The sequence below is a fragment of the Balaenoptera ricei genome, chromosome 10 (genome assembly GCF_028023285.1).
Source record: "Balaenoptera ricei isolate mBalRic1 chromosome 10, mBalRic1.hap2, whole genome shotgun sequence".
NCBI lineage: Eukaryota > Metazoa > Chordata > Mammalia > Artiodactyla > Balaenopteridae > Balaenoptera > Balaenoptera ricei.
Window position 1 is genome coordinate 11,799,538 of NC_082648.1, and position 16,320 is coordinate 11,815,857.

The following is a 16,320-nucleotide window of genomic DNA, read 5'->3' on the forward strand; positions in this document are numbered from 1 at the left end:
GCCCTCTCTGCCCACCTCTGCTCCCCTCTGAGTCTCCACCAGAACTCCTATGTAAGGTTACTGTCTACAGCGGGAAAGTCTTCCGCTTCCTGCCTAAGAAAAGGCAGCCTGTGCTCTCCTTGTTATCCCAGGACATGAAATCCTCCAGCCGTTTATTCTGTCTACTCTGCAATGGACTCAGTCTTCCTACCTTCCAGAATGGCATTCATTTACTTCTCTTCCTGCCAAGATCCTAACTGGAACCAATCAATTTCCCCTTCACTTTCCAGTAATTATTCTTCTATCAAGTGTGTATTTTTTTTTTAGCACATTTCTGCTTAATCCTGCAATAGGAAGGTGACCAATGAAGGATTCATACTATTAGATATTCAAGTACATGAAGCCATACTCTGGAGTTTGAATATCCTGCAGTGGTCCAAATAAAAGAATTAGTATAATTCTAATTCTAAGATAATAATAATAATCTCTTAAAGATTACAGAAAGTAATTATGAAGAGGTGGCTTACATTTAACCAATATTCTGTTATTATCCACATAAAATTGATTTTCTTCAACAATAAATTATTTATTTTAGGTTATATTATTTGCTTGTTTACTGTTTCCTTTTCCATCTATCCCATAGCATGTAAGTTCCACCAGGGCAGGAACTTTTTCTGTCTTGTTCACTCCAGCGCCAAGAAAAGGATTTGACACATAGTAGGTGCTCAATAAATAACTGTTAAATCCAAGGAAGAAAGAGAAGATGGTGTTCACTAACATTTACTGTGTACCTACGACACACCAGAAACCTTGCTTTAGAAGGATGGATACCATCATTTGATCTTCACAAAAAGAGCACTTAGATGAGCTAATTAAAAACATATTTAGCTATTTAAAGCTAATAAACAGCATTGTCAGGAATAAATTTAGGACTGAACCTCAACACATGCCTTTTCCACTACAACATACGCCTGACAAATGTGAGGGAAACAGATAGGTAGTCATTGCAAACAGTGACAACACTTATACACAATAGAGCAAATACATTTGAAGCAATTGGGAAGAGAGTGAATCATGGGGGGTTGCATGTTTAGACAGGGTGGAGTTGGGGAAAATCACCTTATGACCAGTCAGTCAAGAAAAGTGTGGAGGGCTTCCCTGGTGGCGCAGTGGTTGAGAATCTGCCTGCCAATGCAGGGGACACGGGTTCGAGCCCTGGTCTGGGAGGATCCCATGTGCCGCGGGGCAACTGGGCCCGTGAGCCACAGCTGCTGAGCCTGTGCGTCTGGAGCCTGTGCTCCGCAACAAGAGAGGCCAGGACGGTGAGAGGCCGGCGCACTGCAATGAAGAGCGGCCCCCGCTCGCCGCAACTAGAGAAAGCCCTCGCACAGAAACGAAGACCCAACACAGCAAAAATAAAAATAAATAAAAAGAAAAAGAAAAGTGTGGAAAATAAGGTGGGATTTCTGGAAAGATAGAAGGGAGGAAGCTTCCTTAGCTAGGTGGGGAAAGATGTTCAAGACAGCTGTGGCCTGGCAGAAGTCATCAGTATCCTGGGATGGTGCCAAAGAGGAATACAAAACAAAGGTATTGATACTTAGGAAAGCAGAAATGAAGTGCTACAAAATCTATCTATGGTCCTTTGGAATGGGTGCCCTAGTTCTACTTTTATTTCTTCTCCTCCTTTGGTTCTACTTTTTAAAGGCAGAAGATATGAATCTTGGCATGTGTTAAATCACAGATCGTTTGTATATATTTCAGCCTTATGATCAAAGGATCTAAGATAAAAGAGGTAACATGAAATTAATAAAAATAATTATACTATTACATTAAAAAGGTTTACAACTACAGAGGCAATTTAATAACACATGAAAGTAATAACATTATGGATTATGAAGGAGACTTGACTACGTTTTCTTGGGGCTTTGACACCATTCTTTTATCTTCCTGTGCACCTACTTTCAAGTATTTGAACTTCAAACAGGAGAAGGCTGAGCAAAGTCATGGCTACCCAGACCAGAAAGGCTGCCAGGGTCTGAAAGGATGGGCTTGGACCCAATATGTTAGAATCACCTAAGGTGCTTGTTACAAATGCACCAGCCCAGATCAACTAAATAAGAATTCTTATGCATGGCACTTTAGAATCTGCATTTTTAGCAAGCTCCACAGAAAATTTTAAGGGGTATGTACATGTGTGTGGGAGGCGATGGGATGCCCAGATGTAATGCAAAGTAGGAACACATGCATGCTTGGTGAAACACACTAAGTGTGTTCCAGAGAGCTCCACTTACAGATAATTAAGCATGAAGCCTCAGCCTCATAGGGATCATCGTTACTTACGGTAATCCTCAATTAAAACACTTTGAATAGGTTCCAGCTTTTGTTCCCACACAAAAGCTCCACCCACCTGGCATCCCAGGAGGCCCTTTGAGTTCACGGCTCTTTTAGTTTTGACCATTTAACTTAGATACAAACAGAACCATTTCTGAAAACAAAAAATGGGTATTTTATAGTCAGATATGTTGTGTTTGAACCCCAGTGCCCAACTTCTGAGCAGTGTGGTTTTGAGCTGGCTATTTAACTTCTCTGAACCTGTTTCTTTATTTGAAAGATGCTGATACAATACCCTCCTTGCTAGGTTTTTATGAAAATTAAGTGACATAATACACACCAAATGTGTCTTATGCATACACAGAGTGTCAGTTATAATGCCAGGCACATAAATAGGAGCTAAACAAACATTACTTCTTTTCTTTTTATTTCAATAACAAGTTAAGCACAAACGATTTTAAGGTAACTTACTTAAAACTTGGGTGCTGCCTAATTCCCACAAAACTAGTTGGGTGCTGTTCATGTCATTCATCACCAGGGCGGCTCCAAAGGATCAGCTTCAGGGTCCAAGCCCTGTGCTGAACATACAGGTTTGCATCTGAGATGCCTTGATACCAATTCACGAACATCTCGGACTCTTCTTTTCAAATCAAGGGTGTAAAAGGGAGGGCAGGATGAAGAGAAAACAAGGAGCTTGTGATATATTGATAGACGATGACCTCTTAGGCAGCCCCTCCTCCACCGCTCACTGCATTCCCCCTCTTTCTTTCTCCAGTTTCCATTTGTCCACATCAGAAGGGGTTATCTGTAACCTGTCTGCCCGTTTCCTTTCTTTTTTCTTCCCATTATCTTTTCCTCCTTCCTTCCTTTTCTCCTTTCCTCCTTCCTTGCATAAATATTTGTTCAGTGATTACAATGTGCAAGGCTCTCTGCTGGCCCTGAGGATGCAGACATGAATACAGAACGTGGGCTCTGAAGAAACTGTGCACAAGGCACCAAGGAAGCTGAAAGGAGGGGTAGCTGACTCAGCCTGAAAATTAGCGAAGGCTTCGACGAGGAGCTCTTGTGATACTTTTGTTAATATGGAAAACATTTGGGTAAAACGCATTAAAAGACAATAAAAATGCTCATACCAAGGGTGAGTATTCCAATGGCAGCACTATGAGTATGGGGACTGCCCTGGTTGTTCAGTGGCTGAGACTCCGCACTTCCACTGCAGGGGGCACAGGTTCAATCCCTGGTGGGGGAACTAAGATCCTGCATGCCGCACAGTGCGGCAAAACAAACAAACAAATTTTAAGAAAAGAATATGAGTATGTGGCTTCACTGCTTGAGTGCATTCCTTAATCCCCCACTGCCAGCTCTGGTGGTGGAAAACTGCAGCCATAGTGACTTGAGATGGTATTCAAAGTTCAGTGCTGTAGATATCTGAGAATTTAAGGGGGAATTTTTTTTTTTTTTTTTTTTTGGCTGCGTCACGTGGCATGCGGGATCCTAGTTCCCGGACCAGGGGTCGAACCCATGCCCCCTGCAGTGGAAGCAGGGAGTCTTAACCACTGGACAACCAGGAAAGTCCCAAAGGAGGAAATTTTGAAAGCAAGAGAGAAGTATAGAAAAGCAGAGATCCAAAATCTGAACATAAGTTCTGCCTAGTTTCCTGGCTGACCACTAACTATGCAAGAATGTGAGAGATGCCAAAGAGCTTGGGATAAAACCAGAAAGAATTGAGAGATTTACCCTTGTAAGACCGAATTCTTACTGGTGAGATATACAAGTCTGCTGCAACTTTGACAGAGGGTGCTCCCCTCCGAGCTCATATACAGCTCAGACTGCTCCAGCTATCAAAGGGCAAAATCCAGAGCTGGAAGAACAAGTGGAAATTTAGAGAAAACCTTAGAAACAAGAAAATCACGAGAGAGTTAGCTCTAAAATCTCAGCTAGTCCCTGCCAAACCCCTTGGCTCTCTATTAAACTACACTGATTAAACACAAAGTAAGTAGAAAAAAAGAAAATCATAAAGATAAGAATGAAAATCAATGAGGAGGAAAAATGGACAATAGGAAACAAATCAATGAAAATAAAATCTGGTTATTGGAAAATATCAATAAAATTTATACACCTCTAGCTAGACTGACAAAGAAAAAAGACATAATATCATGAATGAGTAAAGGTACTTAGCTACAGATCCTACAGACATTAAAAGGTAAATAAAAATATTATAAATAACTTTATATCAATAAACATGATAAATTAGAGTCAATGGACAAATTCCTTGAAAGACACAAATTTTCAAAACTGACTCAAGAAGAATTAGAAAACCTGAATAGACCTATATTAATGAAAGAAATTGAACTCATAGTTAAAAACTTTCCAACAGATAAAATTCCATGTCTAGATGGCTTAATCAATGAATTATTTAAAACATTTAAAGAAAAAAATAATTGCAGTCCTACACAAACTCTTTCAGAAAGCATAGAGGGAAAAAATAATTCCAAATTCAGTTTATAAGAACAAGCTTACCCCAATACCAAAACCATTAAAAGAAAAGGAAACCACAGTCCAATATGTTTCATGAATACTAGATGAAAAAATCCTTAACAAAATATTAGTATGTTGAATAAAAAAAAATAAAAAAGAATAATATATTATGATTAAGTGGGGTTTATCCCAGGAATGCCAAGTTGATTTAATATCTGAAAATTAATCAGTGGAACTCACCATATTAATACAGGATGAATATCATATGATCATAGATAGAAGCTGAGAATTGCACAAAATGCAGCACTCATTCATGATGAAAACATTAAGCAAAGTAGGAAGAGATGGGATCTTCTTTAACCTTATAAAGGGTATCCAAAAAGCCTACAATTAACATCATACTTAATGGTGAATGACTGAATACTTTTCCCCTTAAGATCAGGAACTAGGCAAAGATTTCCATGCCACTTCTAGTCTACAGTGTCCTGGAGGTCTTATCCAGTACATTCATGAAAGAAAACAAAGACATACAAGGTAAGGGAGAAGTAAAACTGTCTTTATGCAAAGATGGCCTGATTATGTATCTAGAAAAATCCCAAGAAATCCACAAAAAAGCTATTAGATTGATACATGAACTTAGAAAGTTCTCAAGAGAAAAAGTAAATATACAAAAAAATAATATTTCTATATTGTGGTGTTTAACTTTCCACAAATTCCTTGACAATTTTCCCTTTAAAAGATAGATTCTAGGGACTTCCCTGGTGGCGCAGTGGTTAAGAATCTGCCTGCCAATGCAGGGGACACGGTTTGAGCCCTGGTCCGGGAAGATCCCACATGCCACGGAGCAACTAAGCTCGTGTGCCACAACTACTGAGCCTGCGCTCTAGAGCCCGTGAGCCACAACTACTGAGCCTGTGTGCCACAACTACTGAAGCCCGCGCGCCTAGAGCCCGTGCTCCGCAACAAGAGAAGCCACTGCAATGAGAAGCCCGCGCACCACAACGAAGAGTAACCCCTGCTCCCCGCAACTAGAGAAAGCCTGCGCGCAGCAACGAAGACCCAACGCAGCCAAAAATAAAAAAAAAAAAAAAAAAAAAAAAAAAAAGATAGATTCTAATTTCCTTTTCTTGAATGTGGGCTGATCATAATAACTTCCTTCTAATAAATAGAACGTGGTGGAAGTGACAGTATATGACTTCTGAGACTAGGTCATAATAGGTATTGCTGTCTCTGCCGTGCTCTTTCAGATCACTTGGTCTGGGGGAAACCAGGAATCCTGTCCTGAGGATACTTGAGCAATCCTGTGAAGAGGCCCATGGAGGGGAATCAATTTCCCAGCACTATCTTATTGACCATGGAAGTGAGTCACCTTGGAAGTACATCCTTTAGCTTTAGTTAAGTTACCAGAGATTTCAGCCCCTCAGTCTCTGAGTCTTCAGCTAAAGCCCCACATATAGTGAAGTAGAGACAAGCTCTCCTCACTGGGCCCTATCTAAATTCCTTATCCATAGAGACTATGAGATACTAAATGGTTACTGTCATTTCAAGTCACTAATTTTGGGGGTGATTTGTTATGTAGCGATAGATAACTAATGCATATATACAAGCAATGAACAATTGGAAAAGGAATAAAAAATTGATTCTGATTACAGTAGCATCAAAAATCATTTAGGATTCAAATTAATTTAAGGTATGTAAGACCCATATACTAAAAACTACAAAACATTGCTCAAATTAAAGAAGACCTAAATAAATAGAGAAACAATATTTGTGGGTTGGAAGACTCAGTATTACTGACAGGTTGATTACCTCTGATTGACTTAAACCTTCAATGCAATGGAAATCAGTAGATCTTTTTCTTGACATGAACAAATTTTATTTATTTTTATTTTTTAATACAATTTCTAAAGGTCACATTCCACTTACAGTTATTACAAAATATTGGCTATATTCCCCGTGTTGTACAATACATCCTTGTAGCCTATCTTACACCCAATAGTTTGTACCTTCCACTCCCCCTACCCTATAAACCCCTCCCCCACCTCCCCACTGGTAACCACTAGTTTGTTCTCTATATCTGTGAGTCTGCTTCTTTTTTGTTATATTCACTAGTTTGTTGTATTTTTTAGATTCCACATATAAGTGATATCACATAGTATTTGTCTTTCTCTGTCTGACATAAGTGAAATAATTCACTTAGCATAATGCCCTCCAAGTCCATCCATGTTGCTGCAAATGGCAAGATTTCATTCTTTATTATGGCTGAGTAATATTCCATTGTGTATATGTACCACATCTTCTTTATCCGTTCATCTGTTGATGGACACTTAGGGTGCTTCCATGTCTTGGCTATTGTAAATAATGCTGCTATGAACATTGGGGTGCATGTATCTTTTCAAGTTAGTGTTATTGTTTTTTTCGGATATATACCCAGGAGTGGAATTCCTGGGTCATATGGTAGTTGTATTTTTAGTTTTCTGAGAAACTTCCATAATGTTTTCCACAGTGGCTGCACCAATTTACATTCCCACCAACAGTGTACGAGGGTTCCCTTTCTCAACATCCTTGCCAACATTTGTTATTTGTGTTCTTTTTGATGATAAGTAGATCTCTGCACTGCAGTGTTCATGCAGTGGTAATGCCTACCTTTTCAATGCCGTCATTCCCTATGGGATTCCTGACTGCATAGCCAAAATCAAGAGTTGTCTGTATACAGTATCCTGGCGGAGGACTAGCCAGGGCTTTTATCTTCATTTGCCCTATCACCTCTTAGGTAAAACAGACCATGGCTATTCAAAACCTTCTTTTTTTGCTTCAATAATACAGGGCCACCTTTCTTAGAGTATCCAGAGCTTCAGGCAAGTAATTTTTGCAGGGCCCCTGCCTATATAAACAATTTGATTAAGAAATATATGACAAAATTCAAGGGCCCATGTGAGGTATAGTGATTTATTAATGAAGATTTAGAATAATGAGTAGAGAAACATACTAATGTATTTGTGTATCGTCCAATCAGTGTATGTGAAGATGCTTTGTAATGTCCAGGTACCACCTCTTTGTATTCTTTATAATCCGATGCATTATTTCTGGAAAATTTTATATCTCCCTTCATGAGAAAAAAGCAGCAATACTATTACTCTCAAAGCCATGACTCTTTGTAACCTGTTTGCACTGAAACAACATAGATTTTTTTGCCTCTGCAGTTCCTTAACGCCATTTACTTAATGACTCTGCAACGTTTATCATGTCACCTGTGAATACTGAATTCTAATGACTCTCTCAGAAATCATTACTGTGCTTTGTTAATCATGACCACAATGGCAAGTCTTACCCACAGTATTAAGAAAAATGTGAATGATTATTCTTTTTCTGGTCATTAATTACATTCAGAATTTTATAGAGTAAACAAACATCAACGTATTTCCAACTTTTGCCTGTCTTCTCTCAGACTTCCTACGCTATAATCAGTGCTCTCCTAGAACGTGGTCTCTATGCACGCTGCCTACACGCCTACCTTCGATACACTCCCGCCTGTGGGTAGGAGAGGTGAGAAGCCTGAGGCAGGAGCCAGAAGAGCAGTCTCAACTGCTCCACAGAATATCCATCCAACTTGTAACTTGTTAACGACTCGTGAGAGTAGGAAGTCACCTCATCAACTGGAGGCATGAGATCTGTTACAAAGGCCTGGCTGTGTTAGAAAGCAAGGTTTTTAAAGCCCTTTTAGGGGCCAGGGCCAGCCCTCCCCACAGCACTGCTGAACCCGTGGTGCAGAACGTGCAGGGGGTGCCGTGACTGCCACAGGGGCCAGTGGGGGAGCATACAGGGTAAAGCTCACTTGTCACCTCCCCTGCTGCCCTTGGGTAGAAAGGAAGCAGCACTGCAGCGAGAACACAGGTGAAAGCAGACGCTTAAGCCCAAGGGTAAGCGTGACCTTTGGCAGCCTAGGGCCTAGTGACAGTTGCAAAAACTGGGGCTCCAGACAAGTGTGTAAGCTTTTTACCTGGGAAGTGTTGCCGAGCTGTAGTGAGGCCAAGGGGATGTACAAGGATGGTGACTCCCAGCTTATGTCCCCTGGCAATGTCTCCTTAGCCTCTAGATGCATGGGAAACCTGAAGTCTGTCTGAAGCTGAAGCACCAGGCTAAGTAAATAGGTCTTTTTCACAGGGATACTTGGGTTTTATTTCAGCTTGCTGTCTGTGCAGTGCCCTGGGCGTGGTAGCCTGCCAAGAGCTGTCTTTCTGATCGTTACCATCCTGTGGAGCTCAGGAATGCCAGGGCCCCTGGCCAGCGAGGCGGGGGGATCAAGAGGTGTCCCCTCTGTGGGTTGAATGTGCTCACTGGCTTTAGCAGGGCAGCTGGAGAGTGGAGGGGAGGGGGCTCACTCACTGGCTGCAGAAAGGCAGCTCTTCAGCCCCAGCCAGGGGGCAGGGGAGTGTTGCAACCACTGCATGTGCAGACTTCAGCAAGGAAGTAGGACACTGCAACGACCACTCCCCCCTGCCTGTTCAGCTAGGCAGTGGGAGGGTGCTGCATCCGAGCTCACCCCCCTGCGCAGGCATGCTAGGTGGAGACCACACCAATGGCTTCCGCCGGCGCCTCTGCCTTCAGGACCATTTCAGTTGCCCCCTGCCTCTCCAGCCTTTAGGTTGGCAAATGAATCTTCCTCACATATGGCACTTTCCAAACTGTTGCTATTTTGCTGGGTCTTGGGGTGAGTAAGACCACGTGCAAATCCTTTACTAGGGGAATCTGTTTCCTATAGCACTTTGGTGCCCTTGGACATCAGCCCTGTTGGGTATCTAAGCCAAAAGTTTTGGGAGCTCATCATTCTGGTGCAGATCCCAGGGGCTGGGGTGCCTGGTGGGGGTCACCAATCCCTTGCTCCTCCTGGAGAAGCACCTGTCTCATGAGATCCCTCCTTATCGCGTGTTGCTGCACACAATAAAGTGGGGTCTTTTGCAAGACCATGTCTCTACGTCTCCTACCTGTCTCAGTGTGGTCCTTTTATTCTCTGTTGTGGGAATCAGTTCATTTCATTTTCAGATCTTTTTCAGAGGGAAATGATCCAAATGTAGCTGTAGATTTAGTGTGTCTGTGAGAGCAGGTGAGTTCAGAATCTTCCTACTCTGCCACCTTGGACCCCACCTTAAATCCTTTCTAGATTAAGATGGAGGTTATTATATAAATTTATTTCCTTGAATAACTACCTGTATTTTTACGGAGTCAGCTGGGACTCTCATGAACACAGAGCATGAGATTGGCTTAGATAAGCCTGGGTGAGCTGGGGTCAGCACATCCTTTTGCAATATTGATGAATGTGTTGTGAAGGATTACTATTGTTCCTCCTATTCTCCTATGCTAGAGTACAGTTTTGGGAGTGCCCTTCCAACAGTTCTTATTAGGCAATTATCCCTCAAGGATTCTGGCAAGGACAACAGGAACACTATTACTGCTATATGAATTCGGCGGTCATTTTTGACACCTTGTTTTCTTCTTGAAGAGGAATATCAATCTTCCATCCGTATATTGACTGACCATCTGCAAAACTTTATGTGGTTTGAGTTGCCTGGACTGTTGCCTCAGGCTTCTACATGTTCTGTTGGAAGCCTCTCTTGTCCTCCTCTCGTGGGCCAGACATTTTGTAATTCTAAAATGCAAATCTATTAATGTCACTTCCACTTGTCACCTTAATGGTCTTGCATTGCCCTTCATTCCCTCTCCCTGGCCTTCTCCACACTTTCTCTTGCCTATATGCCTTTACATGTGCTGCTTGTTCCACATGGAACATTCTATCACCCCATTATCCCCATTGGCCTGGGGAATTTACACTTGCCTTTGTGTCTCAACCTAAATTTTACTTTCTCTTAAAAGCTATCTCATCATCCCCAAACTAGGCTTCCCTATTATTACACAAATCACACTTTAATCATTGCTTTTGTATTTGTGTCTATTTTTCACCAGAATGTAAAGTTTGTTAGAATAGGGGCTGCATTTGTCCTGTTTTTTCATCACAAATACTCTGCTTAGCACATTTTAATAGAAAATTGTAGATGAATAAATTATATCATGACTTGATCTATCGGTTCTGACTCAATAACTCTTAATATCCTTGTCCGTATCAGGAAGAGCCTCCAGGTCCTGCCCCTTTGAATACAAAACTGACACCACGCTCCTAACCCACTCAATCTCTCGTGGTACTCCTGCACCAAAGAAAAGCAACAAGTCACCTAGCTTATTTCTGGGATCAACAGCACATACACATGGCATAAAGTTCATGCTAAAGCTTAGTTTTATATCTATGCGATGAATTCCGTATGGCTGATCCCGTAACTAAACAATTCTTTGTAATATAAATAAAATTCTACATGTTTTTTCATGTTGGCTGTTGAAAACAAAGCAGTCCAGTTAGAGAAATTATGAATGACATTGCTCCACTGGCTCCTGTAAAAACATCTTGGAGTAAAAAAAAAAAAAGTCTTTTGTTTTCTCTCAGTTTAATTGCTCTACAAATCTCTATTATCTATATATCTACTTCTAAATCTATCTATTCTGGAAGCTATATATGCAAATATGAGCAAGGTCAAAAGTTTCATAGGAAATCCCTCCATGTCCTTCTCCATCACTACCTTTGGGATTCAAGACTATTAAGACTATGGAAGAACACCATTCTGCAGAGATTTCAAAGCAAAAATTTCAGGTAACAGCTGAACTTTGCATTTTATCACAAATAAGAGGAAGAGTATGAATATTTGACTGTCTCAGTATCTTGCTGTCCTTAAATTTCAGTCCAAAGGAACACAGAAGAATCAAAGCACAGTCTAACTTGGAGAAGGGAGTTCTCAGTCCCCCTCAGTACTAAAACAATTAAGCAAACTATGACAAAGATGAAATCAAAGTGGTCTCAAAGGAAGGATCAGGTCACAAGGACAGAAAGACATCACTTTATTCCCCTGGTGAGAATTCCCGCTAGGGTGATGTTAATATTATCAAGAACAGGGCTTCCCTGGTGGTGCAGTGGTTGAGAATCCGCCTGCCAATGCAGGGGACACGGGTTCGGGCCCTGGTCTGGGAAGATCCCACATGCCGCGGAGCAACTGGGCCCGTGAGCCACAACTGCTGAGCCTGTGCGTCTGGAGCCTATGCTCCGCAACAAGAGAGGCCGCGATAGTGAGAGGCCTGCGCACCGCGATGAAGAGTGGCCCCCGCTTGCCGCAACTAGAGAAAGCCCTCGCACAGAAACGAAGACCCAACACAGCCAAAAATAAATAAATAAATAACTTGATTAAAAAAAAAAAATTATCAAGAACAACAGTGCCAGAAGGGACAATAATACTCTGACACAAATACTCTTACAAAGCTAGATATGACAGGTGGTTGGTATAACCACCCTGTAAGTTGCATATATGTAATTAAAGGTCAAAAGTGTCCACATCACATCTGCATCGGACACTTAGATGTTTGGTAAGAATTTACCCCTTGCCTTTGCTCATGATGTTTCCTGAAGAGGTTGCAAACCTGCAGTTGAGGGCAATTACAGCTAGCAGACACACGTTTTGGGGTTCACATGGTGGGTTTTGTTTTTCAAATCCATATTTCTCTCTTGAGAAGCTAGAGGATATGGAAATACTGATCTCCACATGGCTGGGTGACAATAGTCAGTGGGAGCCGACTGGCTCCCTGTCAATGGACCATGTGTTTGCTACAATTGTTTCCATTTCTATTTTCTTATACCAGCCCCCTTTATTCATTTGCATCATCTTCTGTCTCCTTTAGGTATAGGAGTTTGCAATCCCAACTCTACAAAGACTATCCTTCCCATCCATCTCTACCTGCTCAAATTCTAGTCATCGTTCATGGTTCATCTCAAATGTTCACCTTTTTCCTTTTTCCCAACAATCAGAAGTGAGCTGTCCCTATTTTGAATACTCACAACATTTCTTACACTTCTTTTGTAGCCTATACAGTATCCAGTAATAATATTGTTCTTATCTGTATAGTACTTATCTTGTTTGTGTAAGATCTATAAGCTTGTACATTCATTCACCCATCCATTCAGCAAAAATTTATTAAGTACTAGGTGCCACATACTAGGTAAACTGCTGTGGATATTGCAAAGAATAAGAGAAATGGATAAATCAACTATACTCCAATTAAAAAAAAAAAGAAATCATAAAAAAAGAGAAATGGAGACAGGCTCTCAAGGAGATGCTGAGATCAGGATCTATCTCGCTCATCTTTGATTCCACTGCAGAGCCTAGGCAAGTGCCTTGTGCTTAATAAATACTCAACTGGCACTTGTTGAAGTGAACTTTTGTCAACCCTATTAACATAGTTTATGACATTCTATTAAATTCAAGTATTAGAGCTATATTTCATAGCACTCTAAAAACCAATTTTCATTAATGTATGCTAATCACTAAACCTTTCTTCTTCCATTCCAGTTACTCTAAATCACTAAGGTTTTATCCTGAAATAGTACTCAAAGTACTCAGATGTCTCTCTAAATTTATTTACCTGGGTAACTGCTGAAAGAGAGGCGACTACTGCTGGTGTCTTTATCAATGATGTTGAAGTCCCAGTGTTTATATATCCTGAGCATGGCAGCATACGTGTACCAGCTTGAGTGAGCAAAAAAGATGTTCTCAAATCCAGGAAGAACCTATAGCCAGAATCATAGTGAAGTATACAGATAACTGACTACAAATGTAGGAAGTGTAGAGGGATATGTCAATTAAGGTGTTTATTGCTGTTTTTGTTACCGGAAAATTAACCTTTAATGTGCACAAAACAGACAGAGTCTGTCCTAGCTTCCAAAATGGAAGATTCTGGATGGTGGGAGTGGCAGGTACATAGAGCACGGGAAAAATGATGGAAGAAACGGGTAACATCACGTACATCCAGTTCCCTCCATCAGTTCCTTCCAGTTCTTAACTTCTATGACAGAGGAACCCATGAGCTGATATATAACTATAGCTGGGAGTGGTGAGATGTTACCATACTTGGGTGACATATAGAAAAAGTCCATATGGACCAGAAGAAAGACAAAGAGAAAGGCTGCCGCATGTCTCACCTTAATGAGAGCAGAGCAATGTCCCATGTCCCATCTCTTAAAAACCTCCAGGCCGGAGTTTTTTGTGGGAGAAAGTGTGGGAATCTGGTCCAGCAGATCTCCAACAGCATTCAGGAACTGAATCTGGAACAGGGTTATGGGCTGGGAAAAGACAGAGACTGCACTTAACATTGATTTCAGACAGTCAGACGTCATTTTCTATGGTGAGGGCTCCTCTTGTTAGGTATCCGTTACATTATTCCTCTGTGAAGGTTCCCTAATGTAACAGATACACTAGATTTTATTGTAGTTTATAAAGTGATTTTTATTACTTTATAGTTTGTGAGACGTTTTAGCCTGTTAGTCACAGATTTTGGGAGTGGGTCCTATGAGAGTAAAGTACACAGAGCAGTTTGCTTGCACTCCTCTACAGCAGGTTTTTTCAGTCTTGGCACTAGTGATATTTGGGGCCAAATAAGTCTTTCTTGTTGGGCAGGGGGGCTGGGCATTGTAGGAAGTTTAGCAGCATCCCTGGCCTCTACCCACTAGATATCAGTAGCACCCTCCCAGTTTTGACAACCCAAAATGTCTCTAGGCATTGCAAAATGTCCTCTGGTGAGAAGTCATCCTCAGCTGAGAAGCACTGCTTTACAGCAAAAATATTCAACTAAGGTGCTTTTGATTTTGATCATATGTTTAACATAGGACTAACAGACTTGACAGCATTAAACCTGAAGCAATTATCAGGCTTGAACATGAACTCTGTGTTAACTAGAGAGCACTGCTCCAGCAAGATTCAAACCACCAGAGTCGCCCAGGGCTAGGCATCTACAAACAAATTGGTTTTCGGGCAGAGGTGGTGAGAAGACAAATACACATGACAATTTTAACAAAAGCAAAAGCAAGAAAAAAAAACCAAACCTGATTATTTATTTATATAAACATTCTCTTTGTTTTGTTTTTGAATAAGTAATCCATTCATTATTCAATATTTTTTTTAATTATAAGATCTATAGTGGAAATTCTCTTCACTCCTATCCTCTGTTCACTCAAGACCCACCCTGTCTCCAGCTTACCACTTTTATTGGTTTCTTGCGTATCTCTCTAGACTTTTAAAAATGTCTTACAAATACATTTTTTAACATAAACGATAGTGTGTTATATATACTTCTCTTCACCTTGATTTTTTTCTCTTAGTATCTTTTCATATCTTGGGGACCTTTCCATATTTGATATAAAAATCTTCCTCATGCTTTTAAACAGTATTTCAATGAATGGATGCATTATAATATTTTTAACCAGTATTTTATTGGTAGACTTTCAGGTGGTTTCTAGTCTTTTGCTAATATAAATAATGTAACAATAGTTAGACTTGGACACATCATTTTGTATGTGTGTGAGTCTGTGTGTAGGATAGATCTCTAGAAATGATTTTGATTTTAATAGATGTTTCCAAATTGTCTTCATAGGGCTTATTCAATTATACTAGTACAGCCTAACAACATACTAAACAATTAGTTTATTTCCAGTTTGATAGGTGAAAAACAGTATCTCATTGTAGTTTATACTGGCATTTTTTTCTATTATGAGCACCGCTGAACATATGTTTAAAAATCTTTGGATTTATTTTTTGTGAACTGTGAATGTGCTTTATCTGTTTTTCTACTAGGTTATACTTGTTTACCTACTTTTAAGAGTTCTTTAAGTATTAGAGAGATTAGTTCATTGTCTCTGAGATGAATTGCAATATATCTTTCAGTTTGTAATTTGCTTTTAAATATTTTGCCTTTATTTTAAAAATTAAGAATGATATCATACATATGAAAGAATAAAGATGTATATGCACAGTTTAAGGAAAAATAATAAACTCCTATTACCCACCTCACAGTTTAAAAAATAGAATATTAGCTGTGCCTTAGAAGTCACCAATCTCATTTCCCTTCCCTTCCCTACCAGTAGTAACCACTCTACTAAATTTCATGTTGTTCATTACTTGCTTTTATTATTTTATCATCTATGTATAAATCCTTAAACAATTATTTTTAAAACTTTTCCTGGTTTTGAATATGTACAAATAGAATCATACTGTGTTCATTCTTTTGCTCAAAATTATTTTTTGCCATTTATCAATGTTGATCACGTGGAAATAGTTCATTCATTTTCATTCCTATATGGTATCCCATTACATGAATATATAGTGTCACAATATACGTATGATAAATATCTGGGGTGTTTCTGGTTCACAGCAAAACAATGGTACTGTGAACTTTTACGTACTTGCGCCCCATTTTCGAGAAACTATGTAACATCTGAGTGGATCTGCCAGGTTGTAGACTGTGTTATCCTCAAATGTTTCAAGTAATGTCCAATCCTTTTCCAAAGTGGCTGTAATAGTTTACTTACTCCAGTAGTGCTTGGGATTTCCCAGTTCTGGTGTGTAATAGGATCTCACTGTGGTTTTACTACGCATTTTCTTGAAATAG

The 16,320-nt window shown here is 40.1% G+C and overlaps 1 protein-coding gene across 2 annotated transcripts in view; it reads right to left on the bottom strand.

Moving 5' to 3' along the window:
• Positions 1-16,320, bottom strand: part of PLBD1 (phospholipase B domain containing 1) — a 67,960-nt gene that overhangs the window by 16,972 nt on the left and 34,668 nt on the right. For both annotated transcript variants that reach the window (XM_059934497.1, XM_059934498.1), the window contains exons 5-6: positions 13,859-13,999; positions 13,303-13,447 (exon numbers count right to left, since the gene is read on the bottom strand). In XM_059934497.1, coding sequence (XP_059790480.1) covers positions 13,303-13,447; positions 13,859-13,999 — 286 coding nt within the window. The remainder of the gene's footprint in view (positions 1-13,302; positions 13,448-13,858; positions 14,000-16,320) is intronic.